Genomic DNA, 21309 nt, shown 5'->3' on the forward strand with positions numbered 1-21309 from the left:
TTAAAAATAAAGGTTTTTTCTAAATGCAGCCGCAGAAATATCGCGAGATATTGTCGGTGTCTCTATGTCCATTATAATTCGGGCGATACGAAGGTTGTTGTACGGTCATCTCACGGTGCCACGTGTAATATTATACGGCTCGATTTTTGACACATCTGACTAGACTTTTATTGAAATGGGACCTAACCGATAGCAATTTAGCTGGCTATCATTTATTGGTTATATTTCCTTATTTGCCGTGGTTCTCAGTTCATCAAAACTCTGTTCTAACATGAGGAGCGGGACGAAACCTTTCGCCGAAAAATTACATTGTGTATATAAGGTAAAATTTAGTTTTTATCTCTATATATATTAAGTTTTGAACACCTTTAACATAATCCAAAAGCGTAATTTAGTGGTTAAGGGGGTTCAAAATATACATAAGGTCGTGAGTTCAATTCTCATTAGCTACAATTTTTTTTTTTGAACACCTTCGTGGAGATCCTGCCTCCGCCACTGCTAAGGAGGAATCTAATGTGCCCGGTTTCATACTCCAATGGTTGCTCTTGCTCCCCTTTTATCTTTCCTCTCATTGTTTTGTTTCTCCTCGAAACAACCTCTCTTCCCTTCGGGTAGGGGTAAGGTCTGCGTACATATTACCCTCCCCAGACCCCACTTGTGGGATTATACTGGGTCGCTATTGTTTTTGTTGTTGTCATTGTTTTGTTTCTATTGAGTTCATTTATTTTTAAGTAAATGTTTTATTTTTATCCTGTCCCTTGCACATTGAAAAAGATTGACAACCAATGGCTTAATTTGGCAGTAAAATGTCTAATCTTAGCTTTGATCAAGTTTCAATTCGTCAAGTTGTTTTGCAATAAACAAGTTTGATTCATGTGAAGAGAAAAAGATAGTGATCAATAATAATGATATTGCTCTTCTATTACTGATTGAACCTTTTTAATTGCAATATTTTACATAATAAAAAAAGTCTATATATTTAGCTTATAATTATTAATTGTACAAATATCTTGGCTCTTAATTTCTTATCCAACAACAAACCCAGTTTAATCTCATAAATACAGTTTGAGGAGGGTAGTGTGTACGCAAACTTTATCCCTACCTCATAGAGATAAAGAAACTGTTTCCCGTAAACTGCCTTTTTCTTATTCAAAGAGTTAAATGGACTTACTTGTGTCTCTAAGAGGATTTTACATGATTGATAAATATGGTTTATTTTCACAAAGAACAAATTGGTCTAAGCATATTATTACATTATATTAATCACATTATAGTGACATGCTTCATAAGGTTGTGCCATTTGTTCAAATGATTTGTACATTAGAAATTGATATGACATAATCAAACAAAGATAGCCTCCAGCCAATTTAAATTCAAAAAATTAAGGTCAATGACACTAATTTATTTAGTTTAGGAAATGAACCCAAAGGAGAACGAATATAAAAATAATAATCATTGCTGTCAAACAAGACTATATATTAGTGCTAGACCAAAGTAGAAAAAGAAAAAAACAAAACATAAAATAAAATAAAATAAATAAAATATACATAAAAGGGGAAATGGAAAAATAACAGGAAGAGAACTGTGGAAGTTGCCGCATGTGATAACCGCTATAACCACACACCAAATCACTCCCCTAAAATTAAGAACATGTGCGTGTTCTTATTCCCTCTCTCCCTCTCTCTTCACATTCACAATCTCTCTTTCCCTCCTTCTCTTATCGCCCACCGACGGCGGCACCAGATTCCGGCGAACGTCACCGTCTCGCCGGAAAATCTTCCAAACTCTCCGCCACATGCGCATTTATTCTTTTTTAATTGATTTTTCTTGCTCTAGAAAAAATAGAACTGAATAACTAGTTAGGGTTCGCTTCCGTTATTACTCAAAGATCGAACTTTTGGTCCATTTTTCCCTTAATGTGCGAGAAATTTAGGGTTTCTGGTGCTGTTTCGAAAAGCAAAATTCTCTGAAAGATCTAATAATCCAAGTTTTGTTCACGTTTCTGAAAGAATAACTTCTGTCATCTTTTCTCTTGCTGCTCGGATTTGATCCGCTTCCGTTTTCTCTTAGGATTTTCTTGAAAGAGAAAATATTTTCCTTTCGTTTCTGAGTTATTTTGGATACTACATTATCAAAAAGGAGTGAGCTTTTTTGGAGTAAATAGATAAGAATTTTGAGTAGAGTGGAGTTTGTATGGGTGGGATATGTGCAGAATAGAGGGGAAAAAGAGTGAATTGGAGGACAGAGAGGAGGGGAAGAAGATAATGGGTTTCAAAGCAGTGGCTTTAGGTGATAATCGTGTGGAGAAACTGAAAAGTTCAATGATGTCACGGTCTAGAATGAAGTTATGGATGATAAGGGCAACAACGTCGATACTGTTGTGGACTTGTGTGGTTCAATTGATGACTTTAGGAGAGACTTGGGGTCCTAGGGTTTTGAAAGGCTGGCCTTCTTGTTTTTCACAGGAGTCTGCTGCTTCATTTGTTGTCAATTCGGCGCCCGAGGTCCCTGCTAGAGTTCTTCCACCTAAGAGTGAGTAGCTTTTTAACATATTCTGTGACAGAGTAGAGCATTGATGGGCTATTTTTGGTGAAATTGTGAAATAGCCGTTGGGTGTTACTTCATACATTATGGTGACATGTAAAGAGTGTTTTCTGATCATCAGTCTTTTGTGGCATGGTGCTAATTATAAATTGAGTTACTTGTAAAATATGTGGTAGAATTGTTGAATATATTGCCTGTAAATCTTAGTTGAAGTCACCGAAAGGTCCTATTCAGGCTGTTCTAGCTTTTTGTGCAACGCTAATGGTCCAAATAAAACAGCAAAGGAGCTTGCTGAGAATTTGGTTCCTTGGATATTTGTTTTCTCATGAGTATCTGAGTCCTGACTGTTGTCATAATTATTTTTGAATCCAGGGGTTTACAAAAATAACGGTTACCTTATGGTTTCATGCAATGGAGGGCTGAATCAAATGCGTTCTGCGGTGAGTGGCTTTACTTAAGATAAATATCAGTTTAGTGGCACGTGTTGATGTAATCCGATAAGAGTAACGGTTGTGAGTTTTAAGTTTCTTTAATTCTCCCCTCATTCCTCTGTATTTTTTGTTGCAGATATGTGATATGGTTACTATTGCAAGATATTTGAATGTGACTCTCATAGTTCCTGAGCTGGATAAAACCTCATTTTGGGCTGATCCAAGGTGTGTCTCCTTGAGTATGTTGATTCTAATTATAGATTGGTTCCTTAAAAAACAAAGGGTAATGATCTGTGGTACACTAACAATGCTGTTGAACTTGCAGTGAATTCCAAGATATTTTTGATGTTGATCATTTTATATCATCCTTGAGAGATGAAGTTCGAATATTGAGAGAGCTACCCCCAAGATTGAAGAGGAGAGTAGAGCTAGGAATGATTTACACCATGCCTCCTATCAGTTGGTCTGATATTTCTTACTACCACAATCAGGTTTGTAGGTTTAGGCCACGGGTCTTTGATGGTGTTGTTAACTCACATAATCTTCTGTGAGTAATAATTGCCGCATTTGCTGATTACAGATTCTTCCCCTAATTCGGAAGTACAAAGTTGTTCACTTAAACAGAACCGATGCTCGGCTTGCCAATAATGGTCAACCCATGGAAATTCAAAAACTGCGTTGTCGAGTAAATTTTAGTGCCTTGAAATTCACCCCTCAGATAGAAGAGCTGGGCAGAAAGGTTGTTCGACTTCTCAGGCAAAAGGGCCCTTTTATGGTACTGCACCTGAGATACGAAATGGATATGCTGGCCTTCTCTGGCTGTTCTCAGGGATGTAATAAGGATGAGATTGACGAGTTGACAAGAATGAGGTAAACTTATATCCTTGTATTAAGTGGTGATCTTTAGTTGTCTTGTCACTCTTGGGCTGATTTAATCCTTTTGCAGATACGCTTATCCATGGTGGAAAGAAAAAATCATAAATTCAGATTTGAAAAGGAGAGATGGTCTCTGTCCGTTGACACCTGAAGAAACTGCCCTAACTTTAAGGGCATTGGACATTGATCCCAGCATACAAGTTTACATTGCCGCTGGAGAGATATATGGCGGAAAAAGGAGAATGGCTAGTCTTACAGCAGCTTATCCTAATCTGGTAGTTAGAAAGTGCAATCTAGTTTTTTAGCTGCTAATGTTACCTGAATTTGTGGACTCACAGTTTAAGCTATTTTATGTTGAGCAGGTGAGGAAGGAGACACTACTTGAACCTTCTGACCTTATGTTCTTTCAAAACCACTCTTCTCAAATGGCTGCATTGGACTATCTTGTTTCATTGGAGAGTGATATCTTTGTTCCTACATATGATGGAAACATGGCCAAAGTTGTTGAAGGACATCGCAGGTATTTCCATCTGATGAACTTTTTTATATGCTCAAATGCTTAAGATAAATGATATCCTTTTGTTTTGCGTTACCTGGCATGCTTTTGATTGTTAGTAATGCCCAGTATGTATTCAGTACAATTTTAGCTACATATGGTGTCTTCTTATTGGTTTGCCGGTCTTAGTACATAGTAAAGATTTGGTTGTAGCGTTTCTGTTACTTCTTCTATCTAAATCTCTACCATTCTATGCAGATATCTTGGGTATAGGAAAACGATCTTGTTGGATAGAAAGCTTCTAGTGGATTTGATAGACCAACATAATGCTGGATCATTGACATGGGATGAGTTTTCTAACTCAGTTAAGGAAGCTCATGCTGAACGTATGGGCAACCCTACCAAGAGGTTGGTTATTCCAGACCGACCGAAAGAAGAAGATTATTTCTACTCAAACCCATGGGAGTGTCTAGAACCATCTAATGAGGATGAAACGCTAAGTAGCAGCATTTAAATCAAGGTGGTGGTTACATTTGGCGAGAAAAAGAAAACAACCATGCAGTTGTGTGATAGATCTAGAGAAAATAGTTCTCTCAACACCTTGAGACAACAGTGAGAAAGCAGGGTTTTGCTTTGAAGCAGCTCTTGAAGTTTAGTGGGAGGTGCACTTCGACGGGCTGAGATGACTCGAGAGCATGCTGGAGAGTACATTGAAAAGTTTTTTACATAAATTAATAATCAAATTTCCTGTATAGAAGCTTCCCTGCCATTGCAGGGTTACATCAACTCTACGGCAGTGTACACAGAGGGGTGAAATATAGAATTTCTTTTACTTGGCAGTACGGACCCAACAATTTTAAGATTCCATCATGGAAAATTTTATTTTGTGTCTCATACAATTGACACTAGTTGTATGAGGCATCTTTTTTATCTAATTTTAAGATTCCATCATGGAAAATTTTATTTTGTGTCTCATACAACTGACACTAGTTGCATGAGACATCTTTTTTATGTCACAGTTTTGTGGACCCAGATTTTGTAGACCTAGAAGTATAAGATTTGGGATCCACAAATTTGTGAGAGAAAAAGGAGTCTCACACAACTAATGCAAGTTGTGTGAGGCACACAATAAAACTTCTCCCGTCCCATACCTTAGTTTAGGGTTCATTCTTCTCTTCCTCAACACTCCCTTACAATTATTTTTTTTCTTGTCTGTGTTTCTACTATCTTTTACACCATTCGTCTCCTTTGCCAACTGCTCTTCTACGAATGCCCCCGGCATTAATATATATATATACACACACACTTAGGTATTGGATTTAGTTTTTTAAAATATGTTGTCTTGCTATTACTTCTCTATTGCTATCTTCAATTTAGTTTTCTAAATATATTGTCTTGATATTACTTGTATCAAAGGCTTCTTCCATTTTCTTTAGCTGAGGGTCTATCGGAAACAGTTCTTTTAGGATAGGGGTAAGGTTGCGTACATCCTATCATCCCTAGACTCAATTTGTGGGGGCTATTGTTTGTTGTTGTATAGTTACTTAGGCAGGTTATAGGGACTACAAACTTTTATTTGCTTCATTGATTTTCGAGTGCTTAGAATGGTTCTTCTTGTATATTCTCGAGTGCTCAAGACATGAGACTTCAGTAATGATTTTTTGGCCAAGAGGGTCTTGATGTATACAAAGAGGCTGAGAGAAAATTTTATTACCAATTTTCCATGTATATGCGGTTGGTAAGATGTGACTAGTGGGGGAGGACAAGGCCAATTATTTTGTAGTCAATATTGGGTATAATGCCATATAAAATTGAAGGTTACACATACGTCTATTCATTCTTGGAAGATCCAATATATTTAAAAAATGAAAAGCATATGAAAGTGATTACTTTCGGCACATTCCTTCTGATGTAAGAATAGTATTTGATTAATATTCCGAACTATTAATCTAACCACTGATGTTATGTATCATCAACCAACGAACTCAACTGTAAGCCTCCACCAACTTAGAGGTGTATAGGATGTTAGTTTAGTGCAGCTTATGGAACTACAAATTAATGCTGAAAAATGTTACATTTAAAGTAATATTACTTTTAGAGTATCCACTTGTTTAAACATATAAACAGTTAATAATATAAATATACATGAAAAAGAAATGACAAACAGCTGTAAAGATGTACGGGTCTGTCTTTTCTTTTTTGCTTTTCAAGTATTGACATCAAACTTGTTTATAAACTAATTCGTCGCGTGAAAAATATTGCATATATATTGTTGTGGAAGTCTACGATTATATGGTAGTTGGAGAAAAGGTGTGAATCATCGTTCTGATCAATAATTCACGTGTAGGTCGGCTAATACCTGAATTTATTTGAAAAAGAAAAAATTGAAATATTATATCATATCATATAATAAGAGGAGACGACCAAAATGGGGAAAAGCCCAAAAATAAGCCACTTTCAGCATTTAAATAAATATATAAATCTCCAATAAGATAATCTTATGGTAGTACTCATTCCTTCAATCACTAGTGTTTTAGTGCGTCTATTCTAGTTGGAAGGATCATTATTCAGCCTTGTATTATTCTTACATTATTCACTGGCAGTGGCCTTATTCAACCAATTTTAAAATGACAATAGAACAACCCAAATTTACTGGCCCCTAATCCTCCTTTGTTTTCAAACCATTCACTTTAATTTCCACTGGTGAAACCAAAACAGAGAAAACGAAGAATTGACAAATTGATAAAGTCATAAATGGGATAATTCATTGCTTTGAATTTTTTGCACTTGGGAATCGTCGCAAAATCATAAATCCAAGATAAGCAATCCCAAGAAACTATAGGTATTTTATCTACTTTGAATGATCCAAGAAGGCCAATTCTCGAGGGAAGAACTAGGAAGCATCAATCCATTCATTTTCACATTCAAGTCCATTTCTCTCTTTATGGCTCTATGCAACTGTCTCCAAGTTCACTTTTTTTCGGGGGTCATCAATCATCATTCGATGTTCGGTAGCCGTTTTGAGACCTAATTAATCCAAAATTTAGTTGAGAATACTTCAATTTTTTTGGGGTTCCAACCGAGTATTCAGTATCCGTTTTGAATCCCAACTAATTCAAATTCGTGTCAGAAAATTTCATTTAGGGGTTAAAATGATTCCTAGCAAAGCCAATTCCGTTCCAAACGCCACCCAAGATTTCTAATTAAAACTGAATAACTACTTACCATTCCACCAAAATCTTTAGTGGTATCATTTCATGTCATATTTCGCCATTGTATAACTTGGCACTATAATAATTTTGAGTGTATGTAGAAGTCCACCTAGCTACCGTTGCTTTCGTTACACATCACAGTCGGCTAAAAGGTACTTACTTAAATATATGAGTCAGATTTCTACATCTTTTGACTTCACCTGGAATATACTACTCCATATATTTAGGTTATTTTTTTCAAAAATGTTAATCAGTGTAAGTAGAGCCATTTCTTGAGTTCTAAGGAATTGTAATTACCAACTCCCTTATATATTCATCATATTTTATATTAAGGTAGCAAGATTTATCGATAGTTATGTTTAGTGAGACGGAGCTTCGCTTAACTTGCAAAAAAGAGAGATTGTCGCCCTATTAGTATCTTAATTAAACTATTACTATTAGTTTTTAGTTAGTAATCATTTTCCATATATATGTAAGGGGACCATATATTTACTTTTTCCGGTAAGCTATAAAAATGAAATAGAATGAACAATGTATACTTTCTCCCGCTTTACAAAAAAAATTGCAAGCGTGCTCGCTTTTTCGCATAACTTCAGTATACGGGGCTGAAGTGGCAAAGACAATCACGCAAAACTTCAGCATTCTGGTAGACGGGCCTGAAGTAGCAAGTGTGCTGAACCAAGTGCTCACTTTATCTTTGCACGAAAACTCTTCGTGTTTCCGAACAAAGAGGGGCAGCTGTGAGCACGTGATTTTTGTTTTGCGCGACAGTCACTCCAAAAGAATAAAATTGGTCCTGCTGTACAATTTTTGGATTTCTGTGCGGCATTTTGTTGATTTATTCGTGACTTCGGCCCATTTTTATTTGTTTACTTTATTAAAACAAAATTCAAAATGTGTACGTGTCATGCATAATCTGAGCCATAACATGGTTTAAATAGAAAAGCATAAACAGGCACCTTTGTCCGTGATTTTGTTTTGTTTGACTTTACCTGTTTTGAAATATTTTAGTATGTGTGCAAATAATTGTATTTGAGTGTGTATTTAATTTTAATCTGATTTTTTAGCTTAGTTTTGTTTTAAAATAAATAAGAAAAAAAATATAAAAATAAAAAAATAAGAAAGGACCCCTTCTTTTTCCGGATTGGGCCAATTTTATTAAATTGGCCCAAACAAACAATGCCCAAAACCCAGGCCTGCCCGGTCCAGACCACTTAGTGCCCAGGGTGTCCAAACGACGTCGTTTGGATCGTGCCTGATCTGGGCCGTTGATCTCAGAGTGATCAACGGCCAAGATCAATCCCCCGTAACCCACCAACAAACCCGACCCATTTACACCCGGACCAAACCCAAACCCTCAACACTTGAAACGACACCGTTTCACTTAAGACCATCAGATCCAAACCGTAGATCTAGATTGATCTAACGGTTGAGATCAACCCACCCACTAACTATATAAGTCCAGATCCTTACCCTACCCCCCTATCCAACACCCCAGCCTCGTCGTCTTCACCCAAACCCACAAACCCTAGAGCCGCCCCTGTACCCTTCGCCATGAAAAAACCGGCGGCATGAACGCCGGTGACCTCGCCCTGAACACCATAGAACCACCTCACCACCCTGAACATAGACCTGTTAACCGTTTAGTTCGAATCACCCTCCAGGTCCTCGAATCTTCATTTGAAGATTCGAGTCAAAACTCGATCTACACCAACCAACCCTAGCTTCACACCAGACACTCCCCAGACCCCCCTCGTGACCAAACCATACTTGGTTTGGTCCGAATCTGACCAGGGAAGCCTGAATCCCGGATCTGAGTTTTGGAAATGTTTGTAGTTCTTCGTCACTGGTTCATACCGGTTCAACCGAAGAGATTAAGGTCTAATGGACTTTAATCAAAGTGTTTCTCATCTGAGAAACACTTCGATTAAAATCCATTCAGCCTTAAGAAAGGTCTGTCCAAATCCGAGTCAAAGTTTTGATTTTTCAAAGATTTGAGGTGAGTCTTGTTTTCTTTTTCTTTATTTTTGTTTTAGTCCGTGTGATTTGTTTTTAAAAGTTTGTTCATATTTGTTTTTAATTTTACCAACTTCTGTTTGTCCACTTTGCCCGAACTTCTGTTTGTTTGAATGAGCCTTTATATTTGCCCTGATATAAGTAGTGTGCAATTAGCTGATTCTCAAAATTTGAACTGATCAATTGACTCCTCGAGCACCACTTTGTTTAGCCAGTACAATTCAAGTCATGTTCCCTATACTTTGAATGTCCGATTTTTGGCTACGATTGTGTATGTTAATGCTAATATAGTCGAGTCGACATGAGTCGTCAATTAGTTTCAACTGCCTGAACAAAATAAATCGATTCGTTTCTGTTGAACATTTGCCTGAATCAATTAAGAACCAAGTTCAGTTACTTATAATATGATTTCAGAAACCTAAGGCTTCATCTGTAATTGAAATCTGAGTTGATGGCATGTGCACTTGTGCACAGCATGTGCATTGTGCACAGCCTGTTTTTTCCTGCATAAAGGGCTTTCAATTTTAAAATGGTTTAACAGCATATGCTGTCAGATATATTCTACTGCCCATGCTTGCTTTAAGTTTAAAAAGTATTAAACTTTTTAAAAGTTAAGTCTGCCAGGGAATGTTGATGGGGATTAATACTTAAATAACTAATTGGAATCTGAAAATGTAAAAGGCACATGGGAGGGGTATTGTTATATTCAAAAAAAGAGGCTATTTAAAAGGAGGAGGGTGGAGGCTTATAAAGGATAGATGAACAGACACAAAGAGGGAGGAGGGGAGATCAGAAAATAAAGGAAAGGGGAACACACTGTGAGGAGTGTTAAAAAGAGAAAGCTTGAAAGACATACAAAGAGATACAGAAATTATACAATCTACAATCAGAAATTGTTTCTTCCTATTTGTTATTTGGGTTTTTCAGTTGTTTAATTCGTTGAAATCAATTCTGATTGTTTGAAGTTCCAGCTGTGTCTATTTAGTCAAGTGTTTTCCATTGGTTCACTACTGGTTTGGTCTGCTTGGAGTTCTTGATTCTATTCCACTGGGTTGTGCTCTCGTTTGGCTATTTCTTTCTATTGGCCATAGTTGCATTTCTGCACTTGAGCCTTTTCTGCTGTTCGTTTTGTTTTGCTGCTGCCCTGTCCTGCTACTATTGCTAGTCCTGTTTCTTTTGCTGCTGATTTCCACATCTTCTTCTTCTTCTCCTTTGCACATTCAGCATTTTCAGGTACACATTTCAAGCCCCATATTGATGTAATTGAAACAGTTTGAAAGCATGAAATGGAAAAGTTTGAAGAAGTTCAAGCATTTGCTGTAATATTCATAGTACATTAACAGGCTTGTGAAAATTGATTAGTTTATAATCCAGCAGTTTGAAAGTATGTATTGATATTTGACTGAGTTTGCCCTGTTGTATTTTAACTCCTTAGTTGTTTATGGGCATGTATATTTCGACCTTATACAATACTGTTCTGGTCTCACTAGTTTCGTTTAGTTAAGACTAGTCCACATAAGCTTAGTTGAGTTCAACTCGAGAAGTGTTCGGATTAAGTGTTGTATTTCGTTTAGCTCGTACAGGATTCCTTGCCAAACTAAAGTATTTTACTTTGCCAGTTATCCTTTAATCTAGTCCAAATAAGTTCAGTTAAGTTCAATTCAAGAAATATTCGGATTAGGTATTGCATTTCATCAATCTCATATGTAGTTTTTTGTTCGACTGAAACATCCTCGCGAGGCATGACGTTTTTTTTACTTTACAAGTAGTTAATCAGAAACTGACAAAAATCTGGATTAGACAAAAGCTATAATTGAATCAGCATGTACCTTTTCTTCTAGTTTTAGAGACAAATGCGTTAGAAATGTAGCCATTTTAGGATATCCTTTTCTAAAATAGAGATGAGCCTCGCCAAATAAAGATGCAAAATTGCGGGGCTCTCAATAAATAATCATGATAATTATTTTAGAATTCAAGATAGGCCATTTAATAAATTCCATGGCCTTATACAAAGATAATAACGCGTTAGACTCTGTAGGCGCGGCTTAATTAAATCACATTCTTAAATTCGGGTGCACATTGATGTGACCCAAATCCGAATCTCAACGAAGTCCAAATGTGTCGACGATCACGGGTGCATTGATTGTGACGTGGTTCGAGATGTGTTTTCACGACGTTGCAATTCTATAAAAATAAGTGATAATAATAAAAGCGGTTTAAACTTAATAAAAGCACGTAAGTCATAACATGTATTTAAATCAGATATTTAGCCATTATAACAATTTAAGCGACCGTGCTAGAACCACGGGATTCGAGGGTGCCTAACACCTTCCCTCGGGTCAACAGAATTCCTTACTTAGAATTTCTGGTTCGCAGACTTCATTTGGAAAAGTCGAAAATTTCCTCGATTTGGGATTCAAGATAAACCGGTGACTTGGGACACCAAAAGCCAAACCTTTCCCAAGTGGCGACTCTGAATTAAATAAATAATCCCATTTCGAATATTGTCACTTAAATTGGAAAAACTCCACCCGCGCATTTAACCCTTCGGGGCCGGGCGCGCAAAAAGGAGGTGTGACAGCTCTGGCGACTCCGCTGGGGACGCGACCCAGAACCACTGGTTCAGGGTCCAAGAATTCGAGCTTAGAATAATTGTTATATCTGGTTTATTATCTGATCTTTATTACATGTTTTGCATAAAAGTGCTAAATGCTGTCTTTTACCGTTTTTGATATTATCTGAACTGTATATAAACTGTGCCGAAACCCTTCTTTTCTTACCTCCGGGGAGAAGCTCGCTGGTCGAGACTCCCTATTCTGTTAGTGTCAATACCTGAAATAAGAAAGAGGTTGGACAAGTTACAAAGCCGGACGATCTCGCGGGTCCCCGGTACGTAGCCCCCTCCTCGACTCGAGTTGTCCGCTCGGGTACACAGTCTAGAACATATACAAAGGTTTAAACCTAGTATAACGAAACTTCATGCCGGATCCCTAGTAGGAACGCTTGTTTGCATCATATTGCATTTGACTTAGGGGACTCAACACAGGGGTTGGGTCCGTCTAGGACAGGCAACCAGAAATGGAAAAGACCATCATGCTGCATTCCTATGTGTTGTGCATTTATTTGCTTCAGTTCCGCATGTCGACCGGTTCCTAAAAAAAAAGAGGAAAATAGCAGCGTAGGGGAGATAATTACTTATTTTTGAAAAATAAAACCAATGTCCAAGTAGTGTCAAAACCTCGCCGGAATTTTTCTAAAAAAAACAAAACTGTCTTGTTTATTGAGAGTTATTAAAAAATATATATATAAATTTTTTTTTATCACTTTCAAAAAAAGGGGGGGGGGTTATTTATTTTAAAAGTAAAAAAAAATTTTTAAAAAAATGTGTTGTTTCTTTCGTAGTACCCCTTTTATGAATTCAGACTAATAGTCCAAATTTTTCCAAAAAAAAATAATATAAAAAAAAAATAATTTCTTTTAATCTTTATCTCTTTTCAAAAAAAAAAATACGCATTCCTGATTTCTAGGTTTATTCGATTTTTCTTTTGTTTTTTTTCCTATATGCCCGAACTACGCCGGTTTGATTCTCACCGGATGTGAGATACGTAGGCAACCCTCATCGGGTTCAACCCCATTTTTCTAAATAGCCAAAATCAGTAAATAAACAAATAAAAGATGTGTCAAATTTTTAATAGAGTCGTAAATAAGTCAGGTGACATTGTTTCATCATAAATAGCCAAATGTTCCCGAAAGGGACGCCGGAAGGCTGACTTTGCATAAACAAGCCACCTTTGGGTCTTGTTTAGCGTTTTTTAGACCCGCACAGCCTTAAAATCTTTGTCTCCGAAGTGTTTAAAGGCCGTGGGAAAAGCTTGGTCCTCTCTAAAAATATATATATATTTTTTTTGAGTCAGTCAATTTTGTTAAAATCACCTTAATAAATGTGCAGGATGAGCACGATGCAAAATGAACATTTTTTAATAATGACCAAAATCCCTGTCAAGTTACGGCTATGGTGGAATGATCTAGGTGTTGAAGGACAAAATGAGGTTAAGAAATATTTGAAAGGTCTTGTGGGTCTGTTGGAAGTCCAGCCTCGGGGAGATATCATAAGAGCTTTGGTTACCTATTGGGACCCGGCGCACAATGTTTTCCATTTCTCTGATTTTGAGCTCACCCCAACTTTGGAAGAAATGGCCGGATACATCGGGAATACTGAACTCCCGTTGAAGGAAAAATACTTGGTCGCCCCAAGAGTCGTCACGGCACATCGGTTCCTGGATTCATTGAAAATACCTAGAACGGTCCACAACCCGGATCTAGCAGCCGGATTCTGTACTCCATGCTTCATATATGATAGATACGGTCACGAGGGGGGATTCAATAATCCAATCAACAAACTGTGCAGCAAAGGAGTTCGTCAGAAATGGGACGAGCACAGACGGGTGGCGTTCATAATAACGTTTCTGGGTCTTCTGGTATTTCCGAGAAAAGATGGAAACATTGATTTGAAGATATCTGGGGTCGCCAGCACTTTACTCACGCAAAGTGGCAGCACTCTCGCGCCAATGGTGGTATCTGACATCTTTCGAGCTCTCACAACTTGTAAAACTGGGGGAAATTTCTTCGAAGGTTGTAACTTGCTCCTGCAGATATGGATGACCGAGCACCTTTGCCATCATTCCGAGATTTTGAGCCATGGTTCCCCGGAAAAGACCCGCATAGAAGAATCGTACGCGAGAGCCAAAGAGATCAGTTTGCCCGAAGGAGTCCTGACTTGGACCTCGTTCTTTCAAGCTCTTACTGCCAGCCAAATACAATGGAAGTTGGGATGGTTGCCCGTTGATGAGGTCTTATATATGTCAGCGGCTAAAACTCATTTCTTGCTGATGGGGCTTAAAAGCATTCAACCTTACGCACCCTGCCGAGTTTTAAGACAGTTCGGAAGATGCCAGACAGTACCTCATGAGGAAGATCTAAGCACTCAAGCAGTTGAGATAAGTCCTAACGGACAGTTCCCAGAAGCAAAGATTCGCCAAATCTGGAATGAGGGACAATATTTGAAATCAGATACTTGCGTGCGGGATCGAGCCAAAGGAGAAACGGCGCCAGGTTACCTTGCATGGTACAGAAGGGAACTCGAGCATGAAAGGCCAGCTAAGAGACCCCACATCCGGAATTTTACCGAATCATCACAAAAGCAGTGGGATTGGTTAGCAAAAGAAAGAGGCTATTGCACCGAAATCAGCAGGTTAAAGCAACAAGTGGAAAACTTGAAATATGAACACAACGTGCAAGTTGCTACCGATCTGGGAGAGCGGAACATGTTAATTCAAGAAAATGAAATGCTCAGAGCCCAGATCAAACAAATAAGGTTGGATGCAGATAGACAACCAAGGCGTCAATCGGACGAGCAGCTGATAAAAGGGCTAAAAGGTGAAATCAGGGAATGGCGAGATGGTTTGGAGAAATCTGAAAACATCATAGCAGAGCTCAAAGCACAGTGGGATACAAGGGCAGATAAGCATCGCAGACACCTGAATCGATTGGAAGGCGACCACGAGAAGACTGTTGCTAAAATAAAGAGAGAGATGGCAGCACTTGAGATCAAAGCAGCTAGTCAGGCAAAGGATTTCCAAATTGAGAGCAGATACTGGTACGACTCAATAGCCCAGATGAAGTTGGAAGTACGGCGATTGAAGCATCAACACGTACAGGATGTTCAAGTCTTCAAGATATGCAGCGATCAGATAAAGCACCTACTTGTAGAGAAGAAGCAAACCAGAGATAGGATCAAAGCCATTGCCCACGCCATCACCAGACGATGTCTACGATGTGAGAACATGTCTAGTGTTACCTTCCTCTCGGCAGTAATGATTTATGTCAAGCAGACTATGCACGAGCTAGAGCAACTTGAGAGGGATCTCACGCCTAGGACCGCGGCGAGGCCGAACGATGCCCCGCGGAAACCAATTTTTAAAACCATAATGCATTCATAGGTCAAATCTGCATCTTAGCATCTTCCGCCTGTTTTTTCATCAGGGTGATTTTTAGTCTATTTTTTGAGTCTAGGTTTATTTTCAAAGTTTGCTTTTTCTTTTGCAAAATGTAGTTTGTAATAGACTGCTTCAATAATAAAGAATTTGCTTCTTTCACACTCATTTGTGTTTTCGAACTACGTGATGATCTGATTCACGTGAGTATCGTGATACGTAGGCAATCCTCATCGGATCCGATCGCATTTTCCTTTGCTAAAAAAAAATATAAAAGAAAAATAATTGTAAATAAAATAAAAGAAAAAAAAAGAAAAAAAAAGGGGGGGAAATAAGAGGAAAAACACCGGAATGACGCATGCTCTCGTAGCAGACATATAGCAATCCGCTTAACTGTATAGGTGCATCATGCCCAACGTGAGATTAACTGTCTGTTATTTGCTGCAAATTAACCGGGCACTTGTCATTGAGCATTTTCCAGGGTTTTTGAAAAGACGGTTGGTTTGGTGAAAGTCTGGCCTCGCATTCATACTTCACGAGATCAAGGAGAGGTGTTCAACTACCTATTGTTAGGACCAGAAACAGTACTCACACTTACTTCACCAGGTCAAAAGGAAGTGTGGAAATGTCTTCGGAAATTCCATTGCAAACAGTCCCCGTCTCTGAGGAGAGCTCAATCTCAGCCGTCCTCACGCCTGAATCCGCAACTGCGGAAGAAAATAGAATCCTACGGCTCCGCATGTTGGAAATGCTGGATGACTGGAACAATGGGAAAGAGCCGCCAAGTGTCGTCCCCGGATTCCCTGAATTATTCTCCAGGTCAGGTGGGACTTCTAATGTCCCCATAAATTACCCTGCTACCCCATTCGGGTACCCAGCCAACTCCGCTTTCTCCGCAGGATCACCTTCTGAGCCTCATCCCCGAATGTCGGCCACTGATGCAAGCATGAACATCTTTACTGCATCGCCTTGCCCAGCTACGGCACAGCCTGCCACATACAAGCCAAGCTTTGACTCATCCTCTTTTACATTCCAAGCACCATCGTTCTCAATGGAACCAACCGGGTTCGCTACCAACAATAATCCTCTACCGCCTCAGCGCGAACTCGCACCGGGACAGGATCAGAACCTCAGGATTGCAGAACAAAATGAGATTGCTAAGAGAATGAGAAGCCTTGAGCAAAGTTTGAAGAATATGCAAGGGTTGAGCGGACAAAAGAGCGTCTCTTACGCCGACCTGTGCATATTTCCTCACGTGCACCTGCCGACGGGTTTCAAGACCCCCAAGTTCGAGAAATACGATGGGCACGGCGACCCCATTGCACATCTTAAGAAATACTGCAACCAATTGCGGGGAGCCGGCGGAAAAGAAGAACTGCTAATGGCGTATTTTGGGGAAAGCTTAGTAGGGATAGCTTCGGAATGGTATATGGATCAGGAAATGTCCCGATGGCATATATGGGATGATCTCGCCAGAGATTTTGTAAAGCAATTCCAGTATAACATCGACATTGCGCCAGACCGAAACTCTCTGTCGAATTTGAAAAAGAAGCCTTCGGAAAGCTTTAGAGAGTATGCTATTAAGTGGCGTGAACAGGCGTCGAGAGTGAAGCCTCCCATGGATGAAGTGGAAATGGTCACTACCTTTCTCCAGGCTCAAGAGTCTGACTATTTCCAAAATATGATGTCGGCCATGGGTAAGCCATTCGCAGAAGCAATCAAGATAGGAGAGATGGTAGAGAATGGGCTGAAAACGGGTCGGATTCTGAGTCAAGCAGCCCTAAGAGCAACCTCCCAGGCCGTCCAAAGCGGGTCTGGAGGGACGACAAGGGGGAAGAAGAAGGAAGAAACGGCTATGGCAGCCTCTGAAGCAAGGGAGTATCGTCATCCCAGGCCCCCTTTTCCGGGAAGAGCCCCACAACACTACTACCCCCATTCAAATTCGGCACATGCTCATCAACCTTATATGGTCATGAATGCCCAACCTTATAACCATCCACCGCAACCAGCCAACCGAGGCCCAGCTCCACCTCCCAGAAATCAGCCTCACTACCGCAACCACTATAACCCACAACCCCGGCAAAATAACTACCGCCCCCAAGAGCCACCTCAACGGCGGACTTTTACGCCCATCGGTGAGCCATACTCAACTTTGTTCCCAAAGTTGGTTCAGTTGGGTTTCCTGCAACCCATCCCCCAAACAAGGCAAAACCCGACATCTCCTTCTTACAAAGCCGGAGTCAGATGCGCCTATCATTCAGGGGCCGAGGGGCATGATACAAACGACTGCTGGTCATTGAAAAGAGTGGTCGAAAATTTGATAGAGCAGGGGAAAATAGTGCTAAGGGACGAGGAGATCCCGAATGTAACAAACAACCCATTGCCCGCTCACAATAATGGCCCATTGATCGGCATGATTTGTGAAGACAAAGAGTTCGACCCTGCTTTGAAAGCCATAATTGCCATTGTCGACACGGGGAAGAGGCCTGAAATAGACCAGAAATCAGAAAAGGGGAAGGAGGTCAAGGTCGCAGAAAGCAAGTCTGAAAAGAAGGTGGAAGAGAAAGTAGTACCAGCAAAGGGCGGAGTTCTTTACGTACCACGGGGCCAAGCTGAGAAGACGCAGAAATCCGGGATCAAAAAGACAAAACCTATGTACGTGCAAAAAGGGGCCTATGTGGTCCGGGGGACGATTCAACCACCTCGGCTGAATGAGCCAGTGGTTATCGGACGCGTGCCACAAAAGCCAATGACCAACCCGTCCACAGTGCCGTGGAATTATCAAAAGACTTTGGTAACATACAAAGGTAAGGAGGTCATGGAAGAACTTCCAGAAAATACTTTCGTTGGAGGGTACTCAAATACCCAAGAACTGAACAACGCCACACAAAGGCGCTTTCCTCCAAATAAGCCTGTGAGTGTTGAAGAGGCGGAAGTGTTCTTCCAACAAATGAAGATGCCGGATTACGAAGTGATAGATCAGTTGCGCAAGCACCCTGAGCAGGTGTCCATGCTATCATTATTGACAAGGTCGGCCGAGCATCAAAAGATCTTACTGAAGACCCTGAATGAGGCATATGTGCCGGTTGAAACTTCGGTGGAGCAATTAGAGCGGATGACAGAACGACTCTTCGCCGTCAACCAAATCTCCTTCAGCAAGAACGATCTACCCCCGGAAGGAGCAGCACACAACAAGGCATTGCATTTAACAGTCAAATGTGAGGACTACTATGTCAAGCGGGTGATGCTGGATGGGGGATCAGGTGTTGACATTTGCCCGCTCTCCACGCTGCAAAGAATGGAAATTGAGACCGGAAGAATCCGACCCAACAACGTCTGCGTGAGAGCTTTCGATGGTATCAAGAGAGACACCATGGGAGAAATAGACCTGTTGCTGGTCATAGGACCAGTCGAATTTCGAGTCACTTTCCAAGTGATCGACATGGACACATCTTACAATTTCCTCCTTGGCAGGCCTTGGATCCATGCGGCAGGAGCCGTGCCTTCTACTCTTCACCAGATGGTGAAGTTCGAGTATGAAGACCAAGAGATCGTGGTCCATGGAGAAGATGAACATGCCATTTATCGGGACCCATCTATCCCGTATCTTGAACCAAGAGAAGGGAGCGAGCATACGGTTTATCAAGCTTTCGAGGTGGTATTGGCAGAGCAGCACGAAGAGGGAGTACCTTGCCCCCAGCCTTTCTTGTCTAACGCTTCGGTTATGGTGGCCAAAGAGATGATCCGACACGGATTTAGGCCAGGGAAGGGGCTTGGACGAACCCTTCAGGGAATGACGGAACCCATTACTTTACCAGTCATCAAGAAACCTTTTGGACTAGGTTTCAAACCTACTCCAGCAGACGAAAAATGGGCAAAGAAAAGGAGAAATGAGGGCTGGAAGTTGCCTCAACCACTGCCGGATTTACATGCGACTTTTGTCAGGCCAAGGTACGCTGAAGAAGAAGATGATGAGGTCTTCACAGCGGAGGAAATCGAGGAAATATGTGGGGCAATGAGGGAAATGCTCTATGAGGTCCACATGGTTCAACCAGGCGAAGGCACGAGCACTGCTGAGATGATGTACATGGGGCCAAACGCCAAGCTCCAAAACTGGGAAATCACGCCATTCCCAACTAGACGGAAGTCCGGGTAGACCTGTCCTGCCACCTTTCCTGTATCACAAAGTTATCTCCGGGACATAACTTGAACGTTTTCTTCTTTTCATTTGTTGTTCCGAATTCCTAGTTGTAAACGTCGTTGTCTTCCAATTTTCCAAAGAAAAAAAAAATAAAAAAAAAAATAAAAAAAAATCATCATTGCTTTCCTATTCTTTCTTTTTCTGATTTTATTACTTTTCCTCTCATTTTCCTTTTCAGTCCTAATAATGCGGCTTTAAATATGACATGCTTGCGTACTTCACGCCCAGATCACAATGAGCTATTTAACTGCGAATTAATGAACCCAGAACCAGAATATGATGCGGAAGAGGCTTTTAGGGAGATAAACCGAGAGTTGGAATATTTCGAGAATAAACCTAAGCCAAATCTGAATGACACTGAACCGGTAAATTTGGGAACTACGGAAGAAATCCGGGAGACCAAGATAAGCATTCACACGGACAAGAAAACGCGAGAGGCGATAATTCAACTTCTTCTTGAATTTAAAGACGTGTTTGCTTGGTCATATGATGACATGCCGGGACTAGGTGTCGATCTAGTGGTTCACAAATTGCCGATTCATCCTGATTGTCCTCCGGTTCAACAAAAGCAACGAAAGTTCAAAACCGAGGTCAGTGACAAAATTAAAGAGGAGATCACCAAGCAACTGAAAACAGGAGTGATCCGGGTAGTCCAATATACAACATGGTTGGCGAATGTGGTCCCAGTACCGAAAAAGGACGGGAAAACTCGGGTATGTGTAGATTACCGAGATCTGAACAGAGCAAGTCCCAAAGATAATTTCCCGCTGCCCAACATCCACATCCTCGTTGATAATTGCGCCAAGCACGAGATACAGTCTTTCGTAGATTGTTACGCTGGGTATCATCAGGTATTGATGGATGAAGAGGATGCCGAGAAAACTGCCTTCACCACGCCTTGGGGCACCTACTGTTATCGAGTCATGCCATTTGGTTTAAAGAATGCTGGGGCTACTTACATGAGGGCCATGACCGCCATTTTCCATGACATGATGCATCAGGAAATAGAGGTGTACGTGGACGATGTAATAGTCAAGTCCAGGACACAGGGTAATCACATCCAAGACTTGAGGAAATTCTTCGAGAGGCTAAGGAAGTATGACTTGAAGCTAAATCCAGCCAAATGCGCTTTCGGAGTTCCGTCAGGTAAACTTTTGGGTTTCATCGTAAGCAGTTGAGGTATCGAGCTAGATCCGACTAAGATAAAATCTATCAGAAATCTACCTCCCCCAAGAACGAAGAAAGACGTGATGAGTCTTTTGGGCAGGCTGAACTACATCAGTCGGTTTATTGCCCAGCTGACAAGCACGTGTGAGCCCATATTCAAGTTGTTGAGAAAAGATGCGGCGATTAAGTGGACAACGGAGTGTCAAGAAGCCTTTGATAAAGTCAAAGAGTACCTTTCGAATCCCCCAGTCTTGGTCCCTCCCGAACCAGGGAGGCCACTTTTCTTGTATCTGACAGTCTTGGAGAACTCCTTTGGTTGCGTCCTGGGGCAACACGATGTGACCGGGAAAAGGGAACAGGCGATCTACTACCT

General features: G+C 40.4%; 1 protein-coding gene across 1 annotated transcript; it reads left to right on the forward strand.

The window, feature by feature from the left end:
• The first annotated feature begins 1505 nt into the window (after positions 1-1505).
• On the forward strand, positions 1506-5186 carry LOC107815526 (rhamnogalacturonan I rhamnosyltransferase 1-like). Its single transcript, XM_075256707.1, has 8 exons — positions 1506-2532; positions 2917-2984; positions 3112-3200; positions 3301-3466; positions 3556-3845; positions 3922-4126; positions 4214-4371; positions 4606-5186. Exons 1-8 carry the CDS (start codon positions 2205-2207, stop codon positions 4859-4861), a joined length of 1560 nt encoding a protein of 519 aa, XP_075112808.1. The 5' UTR covers positions 1506-2204; the 3' UTR covers positions 4862-5186.
• Positions 5187-21309: the final 16123 nt, after the last annotated feature.

Source organism: Nicotiana tabacum, chromosome 6 (genome assembly GCF_000715075.1).
Source record: "Nicotiana tabacum cultivar K326 chromosome 6, ASM71507v2, whole genome shotgun sequence".
In the NCBI taxonomy this organism is placed as follows: domain Eukaryota; kingdom Viridiplantae; phylum Streptophyta; class Magnoliopsida; order Solanales; family Solanaceae; genus Nicotiana; species Nicotiana tabacum.